General features: G+C 39.3%; 4 protein-coding genes across 4 annotated transcripts; 2 read left to right on the top strand and 2 right to left on the bottom strand.

Annotated features, from left to right (window-relative positions):
• Positions 1 to 1,779: 1,779 nt before the first annotated feature.
• LOC145468539 (mitochondrial adenyl nucleotide antiporter SLC25A24-like) lies at positions 1,780 to 4,713 on the bottom strand. The gene has a single exon (XM_081452276.1). It carries the CDS (start codon positions 3,990 to 3,992, stop codon positions 3,507 to 3,509), a length of 486 nt encoding a protein of 161 aa, XP_081308402.1. The 5' UTR covers positions 3,993 to 4,713; the 3' UTR covers positions 1,780 to 3,506.
• A 4,268-nt stretch (positions 4,714 to 8,981) lies between these two features.
• LOC145467626 (uncharacterized) lies at positions 8,982 to 11,123 on the top strand. Its single transcript, XM_081451202.1, has one exon. The coding sequence runs from the start codon at positions 9,511 to 9,513 to the stop codon at positions 9,997 to 9,999; it is 489 nt and encodes a 162-aa protein (XP_081307328.1). The 5' UTR covers positions 8,982 to 9,510; the 3' UTR covers positions 10,000 to 11,123.
• Positions 11,124 to 11,602: 479 nt separating this feature from the next.
• LOC145467627 (uncharacterized) lies at positions 11,603 to 12,580 on the top strand. Its single transcript, XM_081451203.1, has one exon. The coding sequence runs from the start codon at positions 11,651 to 11,653 to the stop codon at positions 12,137 to 12,139; it is 489 nt and encodes a 162-aa protein (XP_081307329.1). The 5' UTR covers positions 11,603 to 11,650; the 3' UTR covers positions 12,140 to 12,580.
• Positions 12,581 to 13,198: 618 nt separating this feature from the next.
• Positions 13,199 to 22,820, bottom strand: LOC145467625 (GPI ethanolamine phosphate transferase 2, catalytic subunit-like). Its single transcript, XM_081451201.1, has 8 exons — positions 22,361 to 22,820; positions 21,507 to 21,555; positions 20,534 to 20,743; positions 19,095 to 19,513; positions 18,195 to 18,685; positions 15,696 to 16,809; positions 14,610 to 14,849; positions 13,199 to 14,407 (listed from the first exon to the last, which is right to left on the bottom strand). The coding sequence occupies exons 1-8, from the start codon at positions 22,648 to 22,650 to the stop codon at positions 14,164 to 14,166; spliced, it is 3,057 nt and encodes a 1,018-aa protein (XP_081307327.1). The 5' UTR covers positions 22,651 to 22,820; the 3' UTR covers positions 13,199 to 14,163.
• Positions 22,821 to 22,835: the final 15 nt, after the last annotated feature.

The following is a 22,835-nucleotide window of genomic DNA, read 5'->3' as shown; positions in this document are numbered from 1 at the left end:
GTTGCTTATTTTAATTTCGTGCGTCATAATGTCGAGAGACCGTTGCATTGTTGTGCTAAACTGTTAGGGAAGCGGGTTTTTACTTTTCGTTCCGCATGCTGTTGACGTCACAGGAAAAAAAAGTGCTTTTAATACAACGTAAGGCAAAACTGTTCATCAGTACAGTAGCCTGCGAGAGCAACGAAAAAACCAGATGCTCTCGCAGTCTATTCAGTACTAGCCTGCAGATACAGCCGCCTCTCATTCGCTCCCGCTACCACGTGCGAAACGCGGTTCGCACGTAGTAGCGGGAGCGAATGAGACGCGGCTGTATTCGCAGGCTAATTCAGTACAGTTTCCCATGACAGCTTCCTTCACAAGTTTATTCCCTCATGTATTAAAGGCAATGATTAAAAGAGCTCCCTTGAGTCACGGAGTTCTGTTTGTACGGCGTATTTTTCCAAAACGTCATCATATAGAGGACGTAATTCCTTGACTTGGCGTATCGACCTTTTCACGCAAGCAAGGTTTCCGCTTGACAAGTTCTTCCTTAAACGAGGTTTCCTGTTTCAAAGTGCTTAAATGAAGACTTGTCAGTCTTGTCAGCTGAAAACTTGCTCATGGGTAAGTAGCAGAAGTAACAAAATCAATAATTCAAAAAACCCCGAAATAAGTTTTCTTTAAACCGTAATTTTCTCCACAGTACAATTTCCCAAGATCTTCATCCTGAGCTTTCTGCTACTGGCCGAGCTGTTTTCCTTTCTCCTGTTCAATTTTTAATCTGTAAGCACATGGTTTGTCCAAAAACCAACTCTCGTCAGTGGCGGATCCAGAACTTGAGCTAAGGGGAGGGGTGGGGGTCGTTTTGTTTTTGCTTGCCCCGCCGGCTTTCCTTTCTTCTGCGACTTTTTTTTAACCCAAAATAAGGCGGGGAGGGGCTGGGGGAAGGCGGCGGGCCCCTTCCCTAGATCCGACACTACTTGTAGGCAGAGATGCCAACGTGAAGAAAACGAAATATTCCGGGAGAGTAATATCATTTCGTTGCTTAAAGTAGAGCTACACCGATTCAGCCACAAAACGTCGAAACCGGTCAAAGTAAGTGTGATAAAGCGATTTCCTTCGTATCTGGGAGATTTGGCGACCCGTACGGGAGACCGGGAGATCCGCTGTGTATCCAGGAGATTCCGGAGAGCTGCTATGGATGCGCATGGGTAACAAGGAGACAAGCTTTTCGTATTTGTTTTCGCATACAAAAGTAAATAAAACTTAGCATTTGACAACTATGAAAAAGACTGAAAGCTTGCTTTCGTATGAAATCTTTGACTGAATCCCAACAGTGAGTTATCTTAACCTCAGTTTTAAGTCTTGGGATCCGCGCGCACCTATGATATGGGACAATTTTTCTATTTTTAGAACAAATTGCGCCATCCTGACGTCATATATCCGCGCGGATCCGCGCACGTGTCGGGGGCTCTCGCATGGATGTTGTCACATTGAGTGATCAAATCGAGCTGCGAGATTCTCTTGCAGATTTTTCACAGCGATGGCAGGGAATAAGGCAGGGAATAAGAACCAGGACTCTTATATGTAGTTTTATGCTCTGAGCTAATGGAAAAGTTGAGTTTTTGTTTTTTTTCGCGCTGTGAATGAATAATATCTTCTCGCGCTAGTTGTACGCGTAAGTTTTTCGTTTGTTCTGTGAAGAAAAGTTATGTAAGAAACCTCTTTACTCTGGTATCGAGTTGATTTGTGAGTTTCCCAAAATATGCTTAATCATAACCAAACCCTGTTTTTGATAGTTTCTTACGGTTTCTGTCTGTTTGGCGAGTTTGCAAAGGTTTTTGAAAGGAAAGTCTGACGCGTACATTCAGTAGCTCATTTGCATAGTGCAGCGCGCGCTCTTTCAAGTCCGAGTCGGTGTTTTCAATTGTCAACAAACCTTGACAAAGATTTATTTCGTGGTCTTCTGTGCCGAGATGCTGCAACAGTTTTCACGAACGCCAAAAGGCTACTAATATCATGGGTGTTTCTTTAACATAGTGAAATTTTACGCGGCGAAAATAAAACAAACAAGGAGTTTTGATAACTCGATCAAGAAAATCGAAATCGTTATTCGAAGTTGATTAAAGAAAGCGTCATTGTAACTTTGCTGATTATTTCTGCTGTATTCACATATTTTCAGCTAAGCTTTTAATATGTTCTCAAACATTTATCAACCTTAAACATATTTAAAAACTAGAGATATTATATGAGTTCGATGTACGTTTTCACAAAAGTGGGGAAGTCCAATTCGTCATGTTTTACTGACTGTACAAAACACGCATCGGCGGGCGCTCTTATTCATCGACAACAGACAATTATTTTTACACAAACAAAACTGAGCAGCATTTACAGACATAAACTTTATTGTCACTTATTGGGCCTTGATAAAACATCAAGCGTTGCTTACAATTCAGGCGAAACTCGAACTTGCAATTATTTTTTTTTGTTTTACTTTTCGGTCGAGATAGACACTGGCGAAATCCTCGCAAGCCTGTGGCAAGAGGAGGGAAACTTTGAAGTCCTGAAACGCTGGTATATCCAAATATACCCAACTAGTTTTTTGCCGTGGTTTCGAAGAGCTGTTAATCTTCAACATATGTGAAATTTAGAGTGAAGTAATGTACAGCTCATTTAAAAGAAGCATCCGTCGGAACACAACTTGGTCAGCGATATGATATCTAAGCTTAAAGCGGAACATACCTAAATTCGATACTGTCTTACTTCACTCAAACTGGAGCAGCTTACGACGAAAATACTTAGCAAAATTCCAACGGACGTAAACGCGTTGAGTTGTAGGCCAAAAACATGACAAAATTTCGGGAATTTCGGACGCCATTTCCCCCGCGCGACATCCGCAAAAATCCTCGCAGCATGTACGCGCGTGTGCCTTAGGCGATGGCGCAATTTGTTCTAAAAATAGAATTATTGTCACATATCATGGGGACAACCCCAATACTAGAAATGGCGCGCGCTTACGGTCTCCGTCCCCGATTATGGCTCCTGGACAAATTCAAGAAGGGACGTAGTGAGAATTAACTGTTTAATCTCCTCTAAATGATCTCGAGTTAATCCAAAAGCAACATATCTCGAACAGAGCACAGAGTAGTAAGGGCACAAATGGTTGTAAAGGAACAATAATTTACCATACAATCTTGGAGAAACGTAACATAATATTTTTATCTTAGCATGTTTGTACTTTGAGAGCGAGCTTCAAGCTCCTAGACATTTTTACTTCGTTTCATATATTTATAGTTTTAAGTTACACACTCTTAATATTAATAATGCTCACAGTTTTCCTAATGATCTCGTTCATATGTCTGTTATTTTTCCTGCCGAAATTTGACCGCCGAAAGAATTACAATGAATTCTCCACAATATTTTAAAATGCACGACCACAGCATCGTCAAAGTCTTTCACCACCCACGGTACGCCAATCGCACGCGAACTCAAGAGACGCTTCTTATCGTCCCGAAAAACTCACTGGACTATTCAATGGGAGCCCAGTTCAACCATATCATGAATTCCCAGAAGGAGAGTTTTCCATTGTTGTGTCTGTTCATTTTTGCGAAGACCTTATCCATGTCAAGGTGATGGTGGCCGAGGTATTTCATCATCAATTCAAACTGGCTTCTGTCCAGCGTACCACTGTTATCGGTGTCAAATGTTTTGAAATATTCGTACGCCATGCAGACGCGCTGAAATTTAAAGCGATCGTCCAATCTTTGGAATCTTTCCCCGCTCCGAAGCCAGTCCTTGAATTCTTCATACGAGATTCCTTGGTCACCGTCTTTGTCCAGGAGGAAGAAGTAAATTTCCGACTGATGAAAGTCGAGACCCAGCGCTTCCTCCAGGAAAGATTTCATCTCTCTTTCGTCGAGTTTTCCGTCTCTTCTTATATCATATTTATCAAAAAGACTGTGGATAGCGATCGATGGAACGTTTCGATCGAAATAACTAAATCCGCCAGACATCTTTAAGTTAGAATCGTTTGCGAAGAGTTGATCATTCAGTCGCTGCTTGAGACGTTTTTATGCAGACAGTGGATAGGGTTTCCTTTTTGTAGCGGTGATTTGGTGTAATTACTAATTTTAGAACGAATTGCGAATTAAATTTCTCAATTCTTGGAAACTAATTGATTTAGCACGTTCCTGACACGAGCGCAAACAAACGTGAGGAACCTGTGACTTCACCGTACTTCCGGGGTTGTCAGAATGGCAAACAAACATCCATTCCCAGCTACTCCTGCTTCTGTGCCAAATATTTAATGCAGAACTGCTGACTTGTGCAGTGACACGCATAACACAAACGCTCGTATTTAGATAGACTTTCTTCTTAGCATGGAACACAAGCAAAATGGAATAAGGACTTTGTACAGAAAACATATACAGACAGATAACCTTTCAGACTACCCCTTCCATTACTGTACTTTACACCATAGTTGTGACGTCATTTCCGCTGATGAAAAGCACGCGACAGAAGGTTTTTTTTTTAAAAAAAGTAGATCTAAAGTATAAATGGTGGTGGAAAATCTTTTCTACTACCGTTCTTTAACAAAAACTGCAAACGGTAAAACCATGTCGAGTCGGTTTTTCGCAAGAGCAGCATAAATAATTAAATTTCACCACCACCTTCAGGACGAAAAGCCAAAACACGCGCAACGTTCCCTGAAAAGTCTAACAGGAAAAAGTTATGTTTATCAAACAGTAATTTAGGCGAGGCAGAAATGATTGATATCCGTCAATTTCAAGAAAGAGAGGAAGAGATTATTAAATAGACCTAGCGGGGTGGTGGTGTGCGGTTTTGGTCATTTCAGCTGTCATTACCAGGTCTTTTTCCGGCGCTGAAATTTTAGTTCAGGGTCAGTCCTAGGTTGTTTCCATCAGCAAAATTTACTTATATTTGAAACATAAACAACAACAACAGCAACAACAACAACAACAACAATAATAATAATAATAATAACAAATTTTATTGAGTACTTTTCATACAAACTTGAATCTCACATGTATCTGGTATAAAATTCAGAAATTCTGTTGTTCCTTAAGTTTTTTCCCAAAATAATCTCTGTAAAACAATTTCAATAGCCTACCTACATAATTATACTCTGTAAGCATTTACAAGCATTAATTAAGTGGCTATGTACACAAGTAAAGGTAAATTATAATAATAACAATTATTATGAGATAAAACTCGAATCTTATATTAGATACATATGGTAAAAATAATTCAGAAATTCTGTTGTTCGTTAAATTTTTTCCCTAAAATAATTTCTGTAATTATAATAATAATAATAATAATAATATTAATTTTTTTTTAAATTGCAATTAGAGGAGTGTTTATTGTGACAAAAACTAGAGCTAAGCTTTACAAAATGCTATAATATTTACATAATTTGATGTCTGTTAAACCTGTAAAACATGTTTCCGTATCTAATCATGATATCATGGTTACTACAGCTAATACTAATACTACTATCATCATCATAACAATAATTAACAATAATTAATAATGATGATGATGATGATAATAAAATTTGAAATGGAAAATCGATCACCTTACACAACATTATACCCGGAATTCTTAAATCATGTCTTGACGCTAAATAGCGACTCGTGACATTGTACGGCATTGTCGAAGACCGGCAGCTGAAACCAATAGAGCTCATAACTTTGAATATAACGTAATTAAGCGAACAGGGGACAACCCTTTACACTGAGGTTCTGACGCTTCTATTGTTTTGCGTAGAGAAGAGTACATTTTGTCAGTGTTTCATTTTGAAAATTTGTGGCCAAGTATTTGACCTTGTTATGGAATCAACTGCCTCTGATCATCAGGCAACCGTCTTTGATGGTAATACAGCCTTTCATATCATGAAATTCTCCGCTTTTTTAGCATAAGAAATAATACTAAAAATATTTTTATAGCGTCAAATCCACTAATTGTCTTTACATTAAAGATTATTAAAATTAAAAGCTAAAAGAAAAGGGAGAAAAGGAAAAAAAATGATCGGAATAAACTTAGTTATGGCTAAGATCATTCTCGACGACCCAATTGTTAGCGCGTTGGGGTTCCCGATTGAGGGATCGACCGAGTTCAAGTGTTCCTCGGCAAAACTGCCTTTAAAGGTTTGTAAAAGTATACCGGGATATTTAACGCTATAGGTTGACTAGTATCCCATCCAGGGGGCATTAGAAATATCCCTAGTTGCTTCATACCGGGATAAATTCCGATGGTATGGGTCACTTGGCCCGACGTAGACTTCCCTTGCCTTTTTGCTTTTTTAATACTCTTTTCAGGGGCCAGTTGTTCAAAGGGTGGATGACGCTATCCACTTGATAGTTATGATCTGTTATCCAGCCTTTTAATAACTGGCCTCTATCTCTGAACTCTAACTTATTGAAACATCATTGTGTCTGTAAGCAGTCTCTAGTTCCCTCCGTAACTGAAAAGAAGCCAGTCTGAATAATGCGGACTTTGCCGGAAACCAATATATAGCATGTTCATCTCTGTTATGCACACGTTTTTTGAGCGCTTCAGTTTGTCGATAGTCTAGAACGTGGTTTCCATTCGGAGAGTACAAAGGAGCGTTAGGGAAATTTGGGGAGGGGGTACTGAATAGAGCAATGACAAACACCTGTCTGCGCCCCGGGGGGGGGGGACTCCCATATGAAAAAGAGTGGGGTGGTCGTCGGAAATTTTGAAAAAGACCCATAAGGGGCACGAAGATCTTGTTTTGTGGACGTGGCTTGATTTTTTTTCTCCCCTAAGAGGTACCAATTCTTACACAACACATTATCTCCCAGTGTCATGTATTTTTTCGGCTCAATACCTTAAATTTAAAAGGTACTGCAAAAGCTCCTGCTGTGGACCTTCTGAGGCCAAATACCCTAAGAGGTACTAAAACCGCGATTTTTACCCCTGAAAGATACGACGAGTGCCCCCGTCATTTTTATATGGAAGTCATCCCTCGAGGTCTGCGCCCCTTTTTCCGCGCACCAAGATTCTAATTCACTTTGCATCTGCTCTCATGCGCTTAAATCACGGCTAGCAAGGAGTCCTAGGTAAATGAAAAGCACGGACAACTTGTAGTCTTACGTTAGTTTCGAGCTGTCTTATTTTAGGACAGTTTCTTTTCCTTCATGTGCTGTGTAAGGTAGTTTAATAGACTGAATGACTTATATATCGAACTTTTCGCTCTCAACTGATGTCTCAAAAATAAATTGTGTCCGCGAATTAATAAGTTTGTAAGGAATGTATATAGATGGAATCTCCAAAATTTGGGCTCCGATCACGACAGTAGAGCCGTCATATTGGGGATGCGGTTTTCGTAGCGTGACAAGCACACTCTTTGATTTACTACTGCGGGTTCTGGAAGGAAGTGTTGTTAGCTTGTTGTTGACAGGAATTACGTGCACCCGTTCCGATGATGTCATACGATCCATTTAGGTACATATTTGTACACACTTTCCGGAAACCTTTACTTGTCAAAACTACAAATTTCAGTTGGGTTTGTTCAGTGAGAATGGGGCGACTTTGAATTTCTTTGCGCCTTCTTAAAAGAGAAGAAAAACTTCACATTGTGTCGTCTTTCTATGTCCTTATAGAACAAGTGTACCTCGGCATTCCAACCATGAAGCGCAGAAGAACAGCAATTTCTTTGCTGAGTTAGTTTTGGTCCTAAATTGCCATATTTTTCGTTAAATAAGACAATTCGGGGAGTGTTTAAAACACGAAATGACCAAATGGCACCACGGGTGAGAGTCAATGTGGGCTAAAGGTGTCTGTAAGGGTTAATCCTTAAAATTATTGAGAGCGAAACACTGTCGAGTTAGTGATATCTAGGCTAATTTGAGCGCTATTTAGTCTAACCATAATGAAATTTCGTCATTTCATCATTTAGAGTCTTTTCCAAAAGTACTGACTTGGTTTCGTTAGTCTTCTCTGAGTTTCGGTGTTGACCTCTCGGGCCGGTCACACAAGGGAAGCATCGGCAACAGGGGTACAAACTGGATCAAGCGTCCAAGGTCAGTTTGTCGAAAGTCAATCTTTAACTTGCTCATTGAACTAACATAATATTTTAGAGAACACATTTTCAGATTTATTCTCGAATATTTGACGCGCAACTTTTGAGTCGCCTCTTGCTCTCTGAAGTACCCAATGGCCAAATTCCGGCGCACCAAACTCGAAAACAATTTACAATAAATTTTCAAATCCTGGCTATTGAAATAAGTTAGATTGACTGTGGACTTCGAGGTGGTTTTAGGCTGCGATCATGAAAATGCAAATTCTAGCAGCCGACGTTAATCTGATAATCTTGTCTCTGTAGAGTACGATTTGTCGCCGCCGAATATTAATCAGCTTATCAACTGGAAAACATACCGTGATATGGGACATAGGCTCTTATATGGGATCAATGTCCTGAGAAAAGTCACCCTGTGCATCTGATTGTATCTATCTCGTGTAGCCTGCATTCCAGTTTGTTTTGTCACTAGAAATTGTATTGAGCGAGGGAAGCTCCGTACGTAGTCAAGTCTAGTTCTATGAAGCGCCGATCTCGGTCTATTCGCGCTGTGTGTATGACGTCACAAGCGTGACGGCGAAAATTGCAGCGTAAAAGTCATGAAAAATCCAGTTTCGAATTCCTGGAAGAGGACATTGGAGTAAGGGAAGCCTAAAGTAATGAAACACGCTCGTAGCTAGTAGATTTTACGAAGTGTGTTTTGTTGCGGCTGTATCTGAGGTTGATAACAGGAAACTTGGACGACAACCGCCCGCTGAGTAATTTCCTTAGTAACTGTTGTTTGTATAATTTTGTAAATATGATTTGTGGTTAAACAAAGGCTTATGAAAAACAATTAACACCAAAATTTTACGTGACCTTCTTTCCAGTTAAGATGGAGTGATACTGAATAAATTGACTTAGCATACATAAGGGAAACGAACAGCCATGAATGAGAAAAACTTAGTTAATTTTGTGAAACGCTCTGTCAGAGTGCAGTGCAAGTGATAGCTACAGCCTGTGTTTCGAACTGACAAGTTGCACGTGAGACAAACAACAAATTCGCCACTTAAACGTACATCCTCTTTCATGACATTGTCCAGTAAACAACAGGATATCTCGCGGTCTCGTAGAAAGACTATGAGCACCGATTTTACACTTATTTTATCCATTTATGGTCAATGACGTCACGTCGCCGCCGGGAAGCACGTCTACTGGGCGTTAAAATTTCGCGTTTTGAAGTAAACAAGTCGGGCCTCGTCAATACTGAACCAGGCTTAAGTCACACAGTGTCGACATAATGGACATTTCCTTGGCCGAAAATCGACAACAACAAAACGAAGGTTACGTGTGGGTGTATTTTTAGACGCGACCTGGATTACGAAATGCGATATAAACCGAGCAGGTACACTCTTCCAGCAAAAACACAAGAACAGAAGAACTTCTAGCTTAAAGCTGAACGTTGAAACAGTAAGCAAAATCTCTCAACAATGCAAGCCGGACTCAGTTTTTTCGACAAAAAGGCTCCAACAGTCGTGGTACGAAGCCTCTTCGATAAATATGACACGAATGGAAACGGTAAATTGGAAGAAAAAGAAATGCAAACTTTGTTAGAAGGAGATTTGGGCCTCGAACATGAAAAATCCTGGGTGTACTTTTTGCTGTTGGACAAGAACGGAGACCACCGCATTTCATTTGAAGAATTCAGTGACTGGCTTCGTAGCGAGGAAAATTTCGAAGTTTTAAACGACAAAGAAAAATTTGACAGCTTGTGCAAAGCCTTCGACTATTTCAAGAGTTTTGACACAGATGACAGCGATACGCTCGACCGAGCTGAGTTTGAACGGATGATGAAGTTCTTTGGTTATGAAACCATCAACATGGATAAAGCCTTCGCGAAAATGGACAAAGATGAAAATGGAAAAGTGTCTTTCTGGGAGTTCATGGTGTGGTTAAAATGGATACCGGTTTTCAACTAACAGACGACTAGATAGCGAGTTGTTAGCAAGCGATTATGGAGGCGTGATATGACAAGAAACTCAGTGCAGCTTATAACTCAGTCAGCCTATGCAATGTAAAATTTACTCTAACTTAACTTATTTTATAGCAAGCGTTATTTATTGAAAATGTACATAATATTCAATTGCATAACATGTATATAGTTCTCGGTGAATACAATTTTGTTTTTGTAAAATATTTATACCAATTTCACGCGATATGGACTTGTTCAAGAAGTGTTATTTATTGATGTCATGTTCCTCATACAAAATGGAAAGATTAGTAAACTAAACCTCGTGTAAGGATTGTATTTAATTGGTTTTTACCACTGAAACATGATAAGGGACGAATCATTATTTTTTAGAGAGGGGCGGGCAACTTATTGAGGCATGAAATTTTTGTCTCACCTTTAGGTTGTGCACGATTTTGTGGTGGGCAATAGCTTGTGCAAGAATTTCTTTTCACATCAAAAATAGGACCTCGATAGTGGAAAGCACTTGCTCGATATTTGGCCCATGGCTCCCCTTGCACGACTATTTTTCCAGCAGTTTTTGCTGGCAGGAATCTTTTTTGGAAATTGCACGCCCCCCTCCTCAAAAAAATATTGTTCCGTCCCTAAATCTGACGACCTGAATTTTAATTTTCCCGCTTATGTTGATCTGTACGTGACCCCGCGCTTTAGAGAAATAAAGTTTTGTGGTTACTTACGACTTCCGATCTTATTATCAAAACAAACCCTCTTACATGTATGTTAACTGATGGAAACAAAACGTGTGCTTAGTAATCCGTGTTTATTACGACGTTCCTTTCACAACATTACTTAATTGATAACGGCCAATCAAATCGTGTTCCGTCGGTGTACGTTTCAGCGGTGTGACGTCATTCTTCAGGGGAAACCCATTCAGCAGATCTGTCACGCGAATTGCCTGAAGTTCAGACATTTGATGAAAAAGGGAATCAGATGTTCAATGTTTGGGTACATCGTTTCAATTTAATCATTCTCTCTCGCCAGACACCTATAAAATCGACAACAGTTTGCTCGTTTTACAAAACAGGAAAGAAAACCCGAGATCACAAGAAATTATTTCGAAATTCAAAATGTAGGCGAGTGGATACACCTGTTTTTACTGCGTCATTAAAAAAAATATTTTGAAAGGAAGACCAAGAAAGGCCTTAGCTGATTTTATTTAGTCGTGAAACAGCATCTAAGAATTTGTATCAAATTGAAAACAATGAAATCATAGTGGTATAAACTTTTCACGGGCGAAGTACAATCACTCTAATGAAAGAATAACACATACATGCAAATCACTTTTTGTAGAGAGACGGATTTTAGCGAATCGCAGCACGCAATTTTTACACACAGAGATGATTATGAATGAGTGTTTTGAAAATAGACAGTGACAGATGACACAGGTTTTTGGTGCATATGTAATGATGCTGATGACCGTGTCAGTAAGCATGCATTTTTCAAATCACGTATGTTACGCGCCACTAGATTAAGAAATGACGGTTGCTTCTATTTTTAGCATCCGGCTGTATAAAAACAAATGCGTAATACGTTACACAAGTAATTAAAAAAGGCTACAAAGATTTTACATCTGAAGGAAAGTTTCAAGTTGAACTTTGAAAATGCAAGCAGGGAATTCTTACTTCTTTCGCGACGCTCCAGAAATCGCCATTCACAGTCTGTTTGATAAATACGACCACGAGAGAAATGGCAAGCTTGATAGGTCAGAACTGAAGGATTTATTAGAGGGTGACCTTGGGTTAAACCCTGAACAAGCCTGTATTTATATGTTGCTGTTGGACCAAACTGGAGAACACAGTGTGTCATTCGAAGAGTTTTTCAACTGGCTGAGAAGCGGTGAACGATTTCAAAATATTAACGATAAATCAAGATTTGGTAAATTATGCCAAGCTGTGGAGATGTTCAAGAGTTTTGATACAGATGACAGCGATACGCTGGACAAAACGCAGTTTAAAAATCTAATTACCGCCATTGGATACGCTAATGTGGATTCGGGAAAACTTTTTAAAGAGTTGGACAGTCACCGCAATGGCAAACTGTCGTTCGTGGAATTCATGAAATGGCTGAATTGGGTGCCAATTGAAATGTAACGACAGACAGTTTAATAATCAGCAACTCACAGTATTAAATCCACAAGAAATATCTTTAATACATGCTTTTGTGAAGTATGTTGCTCAGCCCTAGAAATAGTTCAGGTTACACGTAATGTAGTGTTGGTTTTGTACGAGTGTCGACGAATGTGTGAGCTCGAAACAAACTTGAAATTATATAACTATGCGAAATTTGCAACATTAATCTATGTGAGCTATAGAGATACTGTTAAGTTATTTATCTACACGTTATTCGGCGAATCCGTTGAAAATTGAATTTTGAACTTTTATCTGTTAAGAGAACGCTTATTTTTCCTTTAGCATAGAAACTTAGATTGATTGTATTCTACTGAGCGCCATGTCGTCTTCTGAATCAATATTGGTAAGCCTACTTCCTGTTATTTATATGAAAAGATAAACAAACTTCACTGTGGAAACAAAAGAATCATATGTATTCGTTTTATTGTAGTGAAGTTGTTAAACAATGGCAAACGTGTTGTTTGTACGAAATCGAAAAGAAACACAATGAGGCATGAATAAAGAAAATTGTGTCCCGTATTGAATTAAAATGACTGGAAACTGACTGTTTTCTCATCATCGATTCAGGAAATAAAATTGCCATAGCAGTAGACCTTGCTTCTGATGAAAAGGTATATTCAGAGGGTGGTAGGGAGGGGTGGTCTAGATCAGATCACGTTTCAGGGAAAATGGAAAAGTTTTTTCACAATTCACAGAAAACAAAATAGACATTTCACGCAACACGAAAAAAAGGGACATTTTTCACTCAAGCCTGCAAAATTAATGAGATTTTGAAAGTTAATGTCCAAAGACTAGCCTTGTTCTTTTCTCGACAAGAGGCAAAAGGAAAACCACGTTCCACTGAAGACTAATGCAGAGGGAACGAACAGATTGCCTTTACTTCGAAAATAATGGACACCATAATCAAAATTACACGACGAATTGAAAGTTTAATTCTCATTTCATTTTCAAAAATCATGGTTCACGGTTACTAACAAAATCACGATTCACGAGAAAAAACTAACTAACTAAATGTGCTACGTGGCACATAGGGTCGCAAAAAACTAGCCATTTCAGATATTACGGGGAAAAAAATAAGGCTATTCACGAATCACGAAAAAAAACCCACTCTTTTGAACTTAAGACTGCGAGCTCAAGGTTCGAGCCGCCAATCAAAGTCTGTAGAAACCGAAAACTAGCAAATTAAATCTATTACACAAAGAATATCGATAAAACTGACTGAAATAGAATTATTGAGGGTTTTATAAACACTTATCGGCCGTAATATCGTGCGTGAAACCACACACTGACATTCTTCAACTGCAATTCTCTATTTCTTCCTACTCTAGTTGTTTAAAATTGTTGTACTTGAATAGGAAGTGGAAGAATATATGAATAAATAATACATAAATAAACTGCGAGGTCCTTTTAGCGATCGCAGGAGATGCTTTTAGGTTTATCAGTTGAGTAAGACGCGACGAAAGTGTGGTGACCAGGTTTTACGGTTCAACTAGTGTTGTTGTCATGGGCAACTGGCTCCGCTTCCAGTGGCAACTTGTTGGCCTTTGATGTCATTGGCAGCAAAGCGCGCGAAATTGTAGGCCACGATATCGTTACCATTGAAAACGAGGAAAGCTACCCGTAGCAACACCGTAATTTTAAGTCCAAAACTTCGTCACCAAAACTCCGTCATGCCTCACTCAACTGATAATCGTGGTAATTTACACTGTTCTTCAATGGATCCATATTCTCGATAACAATTAATGATGTGAAGTATATATGAAATAATTCATATTTGAACTGCGGTTGTAAATGAAAGTGAAGAATGATCATCGCAGTAAATTTTCAAAATTAAGCTATTGGAAAGAAGAAGCCTGAAAAAATCAGAGCCCTGATTTTTTCAGGCTTCTTCTTTCCAATTGCTTAAATTGGAAAATTTACTGCGATGATCATTCTTCACTTACAATTAATGATGTACAAGCAAACAGGTCCTAATGACGAATTCCTTATTCGGATTTCTCGGCTTCAGTTCCTTTCATTCTCACTACAAAACTCATCAAGCAAAGAACAAGAAAAACAAACAAAGATAACAGAAATGTCCTACATGCTTCATACAACAACTTGGGTGAGAAAACACTCCAAACGAACAGGTGATACCGCTGACCAAATACCAACGTACAGTAAACGCACAAGACCAAACCCTGGCAAAGGGTGATGACGTAACAAGCTTGGTAGAGAGAATTCTGCAACCTGAACAAAATGAATTGGAAATAGAGTAAAATATTAAAATCAAGGTTAAGAACACTGTCAAGTCTCTTATAAAATTTGGTAAAAAGAGGGTGGACTGCAGTGTAGGAGAGTCTTGGCGGCAGTCACAGACCTCCTGTCCAGTCTATAAGGTGTTTATAACATGCCCTTAATGAAGGTAAAAGATCTGCAACCGCACTCTTACCTTATAATATCTCGGGCGTCTCGGATGATAGACAACACGGCAGCAATAAGCCACAAAATAGGTCCACAGTATGTGGCTACATACATGAGGGGGCCCACAACACCAGGCACATAATCCTCTAATCCCACATAGCCCGCTGAAACATCGACCGATGCCAGGCTGTTGGAGTTGCCCAGAGAAAAGTACATGGCATAGCCCATCCACAAGGAACTGAGAAAAATGATCCACGTCTTCTCCTGACTTAAAACAAAATAATAATAAAAAATGTGACAGCAGAATGAATATTGAAATGAAAGGGTTGTGAGGGAAATTAGAAATTAGAAAAGCGATAGCTTGAGAAAACAACATCCATCTTCATGTACGCTATTCACCCCCACCCCTTCCCAGGGCCGTTGGAAACTCGTACCAAAAAATTCCAAAGTGACGACGTAAGCATGCGAATCCGTGTTTTCTCTGTGATTGGTTGATGCTGCTTTTTTTTAACTTCTCTGAAGCTGGGCGAAATGACTAACTGTAAGCGAATGAACAATCATAACTTCGTGGCAAATTCTTTTTCAGGATTCAAATCGCGCAAAGTTATTAAAGTGAGGACACTCGAGCCATGAACACTTTTCGTACATTATTTTTTTATCACTATCTAGTGAGACCCACTCATATGAACCAAGGCCGGATAAGCATTCTGTTTACATGACAATCCCTCATTGGATAATCATAAAAAAAAACATGTTCATGTCATGTTCATGCTCAGTGCAAATGGTTCGAGTGTCTTCACTGTAATTCTTTCCTGCATATCAAGTAAATTTTCGTTGCCTTTTAATTATTAGATTTTAGTGTCGAAAAGACCGATGTTAACCACTATCGATAGCATGTTAGGTTCTATATACATTTCGCCGATAAAATTAAAATATAAAACTATAAGGTAAAAAGCTGTTAAAATTATGAGTCTAAACGCTTTCGATCTGTTTGATCATCATCAGATCGAAAACGTTTAGACTCATAATTTTAACAGCTTTTTACCTCAAGTTTTATATTTTTCATATTAGGTTCATTTAAGCAAACAATACGTTTTCCGTTTTTCTTGCTTACCTTTTCCAGAATATTTTGCTCAAGACATGTTCTTGAAGAACAAATACAGCTAGAACTGTAACATTATGAGGTCTCTGAAGAAGAATTTCCAGTAACAACACGCCAGATAAAAGTCCCTCTAGCGAACCGGATATCTCGCAAATGTACTTCTGGAAATTCCTTCTTCTTTCGCTGATTCTGCTAGCTTTGTATAAAAGAAACAAGTTCCACATCACCATGGCTACGACGCAACAATAAGTGAAGCGTGCCGCACGGATTCCTTTTGTGACTGGTTCATTTGGTATCCATGGTAACCGGAGACTCCCCGTGACAGTCCTGTAAACATAAACATTCGCAGCGCCGATGATAAAGACAAATGAAGTTACAGCATTTTGACGATTGTAACGAAATCCGGCAATGGCAATTAGAGATATAAAGTAGCAAATAGACAAGACTGTTCTGTTTTCGGGCTTTACGAGCCAATCTCCGATGTCAGGCCTATCAGCCCATTTTATTCCAGTTTGGTTCCAACCTCTGGATAATCTTCCTGAACCAAGCAGTGCTAAAACAGCCAAAAGATACGACAAAAAGCCATTTTGATGTGTCATTTCAACCTTCTTCCTGGCTGACACTGGCCGTGAGAGATCTTCGACGGCATTTTCACCCTCTGACAAAACACCACCCACATTTGTCCCACTGCTTTTGGAATAGCTGTGATCATTATGAAAGTTCGCGTTCCTAACTTCATTGCTATGATCAAATACTTTTTCACTGTTACATTTTTGAGACTTGTGATTCTTTCCCCTACGAAACAACGTGCTTTTCTCAAGGAATATCGTCACAAACAAAGCTGACGTGAAAAAGTACCATGTTTGATGTTCTTCCTCCACAAAACTACTCGATAGAAGACTCAGAGCGTGAAGTAAAACTCCTATTGCAAGAATACAACACGTCGAGCTTTGAAATAGAGATGAAAAATCCGGGAAAAGCGATACGCGAGGAGACTGATGGCTAAGAATGTAGCGATTAAGGCAAAACAAGATGGATGCAAGAGTGACTCCTAATTGCAAGGCAAATACCAAACTGTAAAGAATGGATTCGGCAGTGTTTGTTGAGCACAAGATGTCACTTCCGCCTGGAAAAGAAAGAAAAAACACACTAATTAGTGAACCTTGATATTTCTTTCTTTCTTCTTCTTTTTTTCAGGCCTTATTTGACACTTCCGCAGTGTCCACGCTACGCAGGAGAAGTTTGAAAGCGAAGCTTTCTTTTTACGGTTAGGCTTACCGTCCACACTAATCCGTCACGAAAACGCTCTTCAAAGCGGAGCAATTTCAAAACGCCGGCTTTTCGTTTTCGTGTGGACAGAAAACATTTTGAAAACAGAGCTTTTCGAAGATAATCAAGTGATTTTCCTGACCGAGTTTTCCATAAACACAAGTCCAAAATGACCGGTGATTGTTGCGTTTTTAAATACCTCCGGCGAAGTGGACGGAAAACATTTGATGCGTTTTCAGAGTGAAACCTCCGTTTTCAAATTCCTCCGACGTAGTGTGGACGTGGCCTTGGTCACAAAAGAAGAGGGTGGCAAGAAACGTATTTCATTTTCAGTTCGATACAGTGAAACACGCCTAAGTCAGTGCTACTCATCAACACAAAGACTACCGGCATTTTGTGACGATTTTCTCCTGGTATTGTTTAAGTTCTCAACCATTTATGGCATTGCTGAGTTCTCCTCCTTCCAATCCAGAATAACCTTGCTTGCTACTAGCCATTAAACAGCACAACCAGACTGAGATTTTTGCTGTCCAGCATAACAGAAAAACATGTCAGGCTTATGTAAACAGGAAGTGTAAATCTCTTAAGCATGCTTGGTAACTGCTGTGAAAGTGTGAAGATAACGTTTTATTTTCTTTCCAAGAGGGCACGCTAACGAATCCCGCTATCTGATTGGCAACTCAGTCGAATTTTCCTCTCTCTGCCCACGGTCACGGTAACGCTTTCGTGAGTTTTTGTCCTTGAATTTTCATGATTTGAGAGAAAAAGAGAACTAAAAAAAGTTATTTACCGGCTTAGGGTCTGTCCGAATAGTGAAAAACTGTGACCTCAAACCATCAGCATTTTCAAGAGCTCGGTCACAGTTTTGCCACGTTACCTTCCTTCCAGCCGGCAAATAACATATATATCTTAAATTTTTCACACGCCCATGTATATTTGTATGGCCTGATGCAAACACGGGAGAGCCTGAAAGATTCCGGTTAACTCGCCCTCATCGTCATCGTCATGCACGACCCCATAAAATACTTAAATAAAGGTTGTCTGTCTGTCTTTCTGTCTGTCTGTCTGTCTGTCTTTCTGTCTGTCTATCTGTCTGTGTGTCTGTCTGTCATCATCATCAGCTGCAACCCCTGTACATTTTATAACTGTTTTATTGCAGCATTGTGAAAGTTTGATGTAAAACTAGGATCGTTCCACTATTATTTAAACAGATCTGCGCTAGGCACGTATTTATTTTCTTACCAATCACTGTACTGGAACAAGTAGACAGATGAAGAACTGCAACAAGCAAAACAGTGCCACTCACAACAAAAATACTTGTTACAGAAACGTTCAGCCAGTCCTCTCTTTTGTTCTGAAAATAAAGTTGAAGTAATCCAGAGATGACCCAGTACAGCGTTTGAACCAAAACAGCTATACCACAAACCATTGCATGCAGGTCATAGCTTGAAAGCGAGGCAGACACGTGACTGCTCATTTTCTGAAGTGCCAGGATGTACTGCTTAGCAACCTTGCCTGCCATAGTCTCTAGGTTCTTGGTATTGTGACTAACTGCTGCTGATTTCAGCCAATCAGAGTGCAGCTTATGTGCATGTTGAGGTTCCCACATATCATCAACTGAATGGCCATTTGCAGTAAGTACTTGAGACAGTTGGTAAGTGTTCAGCTGTAGGGCTCTAAGCATCTCCCTTGGCTCATGGAAGTTGAAGAGGTTAGGAAGGGCAATTCCTATGCTAAAAAGACAAAAAGACAGGATGAAAGAGACATGATGAGATTGAAAAAGACATTGACATTTGTTTTGGTTCTGTCAAGAGTCTTGCATTGACGGCGATGTTTTCTTGGGTGGAGGGGAGGGTCATAGCTAGTAACAGGTGAACCGAGGTAGTTGCCTCAGCAAAAATATTTCAGCATCCCATAAGAGGCTATACATCAAAATAAAAGCAGATTTGAAAGAAATGTCTTCTTTTTTCACATAGACAGACCTTAAGTTAGTTTAGCTGCTTTGAAGTATTTTAACCTGCTATGACCAGGCATTCTTTGTTGGGGGGTGAGTGCCCACCCTCCAGAAAAGAGTGCCTGAGCACAGGTAGAGGTATTTGAATAGCAAATCTCATAATTTAATACAGTTTATTTGTGCTCTACCTGTTTTGAGGAATAGGAAGTCCCAAAAGAAGACTCAACGTTGGTACAAGATCTATTTGTTGAACTTGTTTCTTGGAAAACTCTTCACCTCCACTGTGTTCAAATAAAGGGCTCATAAACACAAGGGGTGTGCTGGTCTCGGCAGAAGATGCACCTCCATGACTCCCTGCATCACTCATTCCATGATCACCACACAGCACCAGCAGGGAAGGAGCCTTTCCTCCTTGATCCCATTTAAGCATTGCTTTGTAAATGTCATTAACAACATGGTCCATTTCTAGAAGTTTTGGCCCCACCAAGGGGCTGGATGGTCCGGCAATATGTCCTATATGATCCAGGCCCAGGTAGTGAAGTATCATCACGTCCCAGTCATCACTACTCAGCTCTTTGTCAATGTGTCTGGTGACATTGTTATCAACCTAACAGCGGTTAAAACAGTTATTGATAAATATATGTTGAACCTCTCGTGGCCATCCTAGGGCAGAATTAACTGGCCTGATAGTCTGTGTAGCAAGTGTTCCTGTACGAGTTGAATGAAATTGGGCCACATGAAAGAGCTTTTTCACATTTTGGGCTGCAAGAATAATGGAGCAAGAGCATTTCAGGCTGCGCAAAAAGTGGAACGAGAGCAAAAAGGTAGAAGAAGCTGATCGGCTTCCTTCAACCTCTTTGCTCTCACCCCATTTTTTGTGCAGCCTGAATGAGAAAAAGCTCTTTTGTGCAGCCCAATGTCATTCGGCCCATACAGAAATACTTGCTACGCAGGCTAAACTTGCCACTGCAGGTTGATGCCAACAAGTCATAACATGTATGGATTGGCTCATGGTTGGGACAAAGTACACAATGAAAAAAATTGTAGAGGTGGCTGTTTAGAGAGGTAGGCATCCCTGTTAAAAATCTTACTGGATCTTTGTGCATCTTGATAATGATCTTTCAAAGATTCTTAAAAGATCTTTGAAAGATCTTGCAAAGGTCCTCAAATGAAAGATCTTGAAAAATATATTAATTTTGAAAAGATCCTTTAAGATCTCTGAAGATCTTGGCAAGATCTTTGAGCAAAATCTTTGAAGATCCTTGGCGAAACTGGCAAGAAAGTTGATAATCCTTGAATATCCTTACAGATCCTTTTTAAAGATCCAGGCTGTTGGCAATAATTTTCTTAGTTTATGAATATCCTTAAAGATCCTTGTTCAGATATCTTCGAAAGATTTTTACCAGGATTAGTTTAAGTTCATCTGTGTTTCAGGTTCGAAATAAATGCTTAATACCTTTTAGATAGCAGTATTGATGAGACCATATATTTTCAATCTCAATGAGCAGATATGAAATTGCACTGGGTTGAAGAACAAAACTGATGAATTCAGAACTGACGCGAGTGACCATGTGCTGTCATTTTACAACGAAAATTTATTTGAAAAGACATAACTATTTTTCTGCACCTCAGTGTAATCTGTGACAAAAAATGAAGTTGTTCCATCTGTTCGGGCAAAGTGTCCAGGAAATAGCTTCATCCATGTGTCATCACCATAGAATACAAGCTTCTTGTTGGCAGTCTTCATCTGACTAATCAAATTGTCTTCTTGCAAAGATTTTGAATCGAAGTTGAAGACAACATCAATAAATCCTGGGATCCCACCTGTTGTAAGTGCCTGCAAGAGAAAAAGATATGCTCCAATCTATGTTTTGGACCCTTACATACTTCTCCTCCCCAAGACTTTGCTACAGGCAAATGTTAGTAATTAAAAGTAAGGCTTTTCTTAGAGTTTAGTGTCAGGTTAACAGAGAGACGAAGAAAGCAGGAGCCCACATGAATGTTGAGTCACTACTAGAGGTATGTTTTCAGGACATGGGTAAAAAGTTAATGGGGTAAAGGATATTAAGTGAGAAAATTAATGAAATATGGGATATTTATTTCAGATAAAATGGGAACTCGAGTAGGAAAATCATTAATATTTGGAAATTGGAATCAATGGGATGCAGGATATTTAGACAACAATTAACAGTTTTATTTGTCTCACCTTAACTGTTGTTGGGTTACCAGACAATGTTACTCGAAAAGCTTACAACTTAAAAATAGTTTTCTGGTATGCAAATTAATTCCCAAGTGGAGAGCCTCATCACAGTCTACTTAAAAAGCTGAAGGCATTGCCATTTAATTTTAAAACAAGCATTTTTAATTAATCTTTCTTGAAATAGTTTACACCAAGATAATAACACATTATGATGTGAAGTTTATATGAAATAAAATAGAAAATTAACTGCGATGATCATTCTTCACTTTCATAATAACACATTGTTAATGATTTTTTCATATTTGTCACTAGTCTTATTAAAATGCATTATTAATTGATATGAGGAAACTAGATATCAAAGAACAAAAAGATCTTTTAGAATTTTATACACTTTACTTACCTTTATTCTAGGCATGGTGACTGTTGGTGGGTGCGCCTTTGCCAAAAAACTGAGAAAAAGACAACATAAAGATGAATTATAAGGAAGCATTTTTCTTGGACCATTAATATTGCTGGTATCATATATAACAGCAGAAGTTGAGCATTAGTATATCTTCACAGTAGGATGCATACATGCGATGCACCCTGGGTGTATACCTGCCAACTTTTTTTTCGGGGGGGTGGGGGGAAGGTAACAGGTGTGATGTTTTTATCCAGGAAGACCTGGCAATACCAAAGATGTCCGAAGATTTCTAAAGATTTCCAACATTTCTCGGTCACAGTCCCAGGATTTGCTTTGTCAAACACAATCCTGGTGCAACTAACTTTTCCCTCTTAAATCAGAGAATACGGGAAAGTGCATCATCATCATGATCGATTCTTATTTGCCATGGTTCAAAGTTATGTATTTGCCGAGATTAGGTCAGGTAACTCAATTTTTCAGCTGTGCACGAGAAACTGTTTAGCAGGCATCAAGGGCATGAGGTCACAGTGTGATGTGAGTTGGCAGCTATATAGGTACCATTACCCATATGAGGAGCTCTCCGTTGGTACATTCCATTTTTTATCCACACTCCCTTTATAGAGGGCAACCCCTGGCACAGAAAAGTTTTAAGGGGCAGGCAAAATTCTGAACGCCTCACATGCAAACTTCAAAGGTACGGACAGTGAAAAAATAGGTTGTCGCGTCATGTCGTAATCTACCCTCCATAGGCAGGTGGGGGGTGGGGGGGGGGGAGGGGTGCAGATAAAAAATAGAATGTCCACTTACCCCACCCAGCCTCAGCCAAAAAAAAAGATTTTTTTAATTGTTACCTGAAAGTTCTGTTACGTTTGATCATTTCTTGCGTAAAAGGCATCTTGGTTTGTTCACTGAAAACAAAATCTGCTCTTAAAGCGTCAATTAACATAATGACCACTCGTTCAAACTTTGGAGGCAAAGGATGTCTTGTTCCTTCAACAGACGGCTCTGGTGGCAAGTTCTCATTTGTTGCCGTTCCGTGGATAGCTTTCTTCAGTGGGAAGAAGCCTCTCAAAAACAGCATTAAGCCCACGATTTGACAAAATAAAAGAAGAACTATAAAAGCGCCATGACCACAAGGCATTTTGAACTCGAATGAATGAATGAAAACGTCTTTCGCTTGAAAGCTATCATCAAAGTAGTCGATCCTTAACAAAAGACATATTTCTTGATTTTGAAAATCAACAATCCTTAAAGATCGCAGAGAAACATTCAGAAATAAATCCAATTTGTTTACTGAACTAACATGTTTTCAACGCGTCCGCCATT

Source organism: Orbicella franksi, chromosome 14 (assembly GCF_964199315.1).
Source record: "Orbicella franksi chromosome 14, jaOrbFran1.1, whole genome shotgun sequence".
NCBI classification, from domain to species: Eukaryota; Metazoa; Cnidaria; class Anthozoa; order Scleractinia; family Merulinidae; genus Orbicella; species Orbicella franksi.
The sequence above is the reverse complement of the archived record's forward strand: the minus strand, read 5'-3'. Positions and strand labels throughout refer to the sequence as shown.

Coding starts and splice junctions, on each gene's coding strand:
- LOC145468539 (XM_081452276.1), bottom strand. CDS start 3,992: ATGTCTGGCGGATTTAGTTATTTCGATCGAAACGTTCCATCGATCGCT.
- LOC145467626 (XM_081451202.1), top strand. CDS start 9,511: ATGCAAGCCGGACTCAGTTTTTTCGACAAAAAGGCTCCAACAGTCGTG.
- LOC145467627 (XM_081451203.1), top strand. CDS start 11,651: ATGCAAGCAGGGAATTCTTACTTCTTTCGCGACGCTCCAGAAATCGCC.
- LOC145467625 (XM_081451201.1), bottom strand. CDS start 22,650: ATGCCTTGTGGTCATGGCGCTTTTATAGTTCTTCTTTTATTTTGTCAA. Junction 21,556..22,360: donor AAACGTAACAGAACTTTCAG/GTAACAATTAAA, acceptor TCTTTTTCTCAG/TTTTTTGGCAAAGGCGCACC. Junction 16,810..18,194: donor TTGTTCCAGTACAGTGATTG/GTAAGAAAATAA, acceptor TTTCTTTTCCAG/GCGGAAGTGACATCTTGTGC.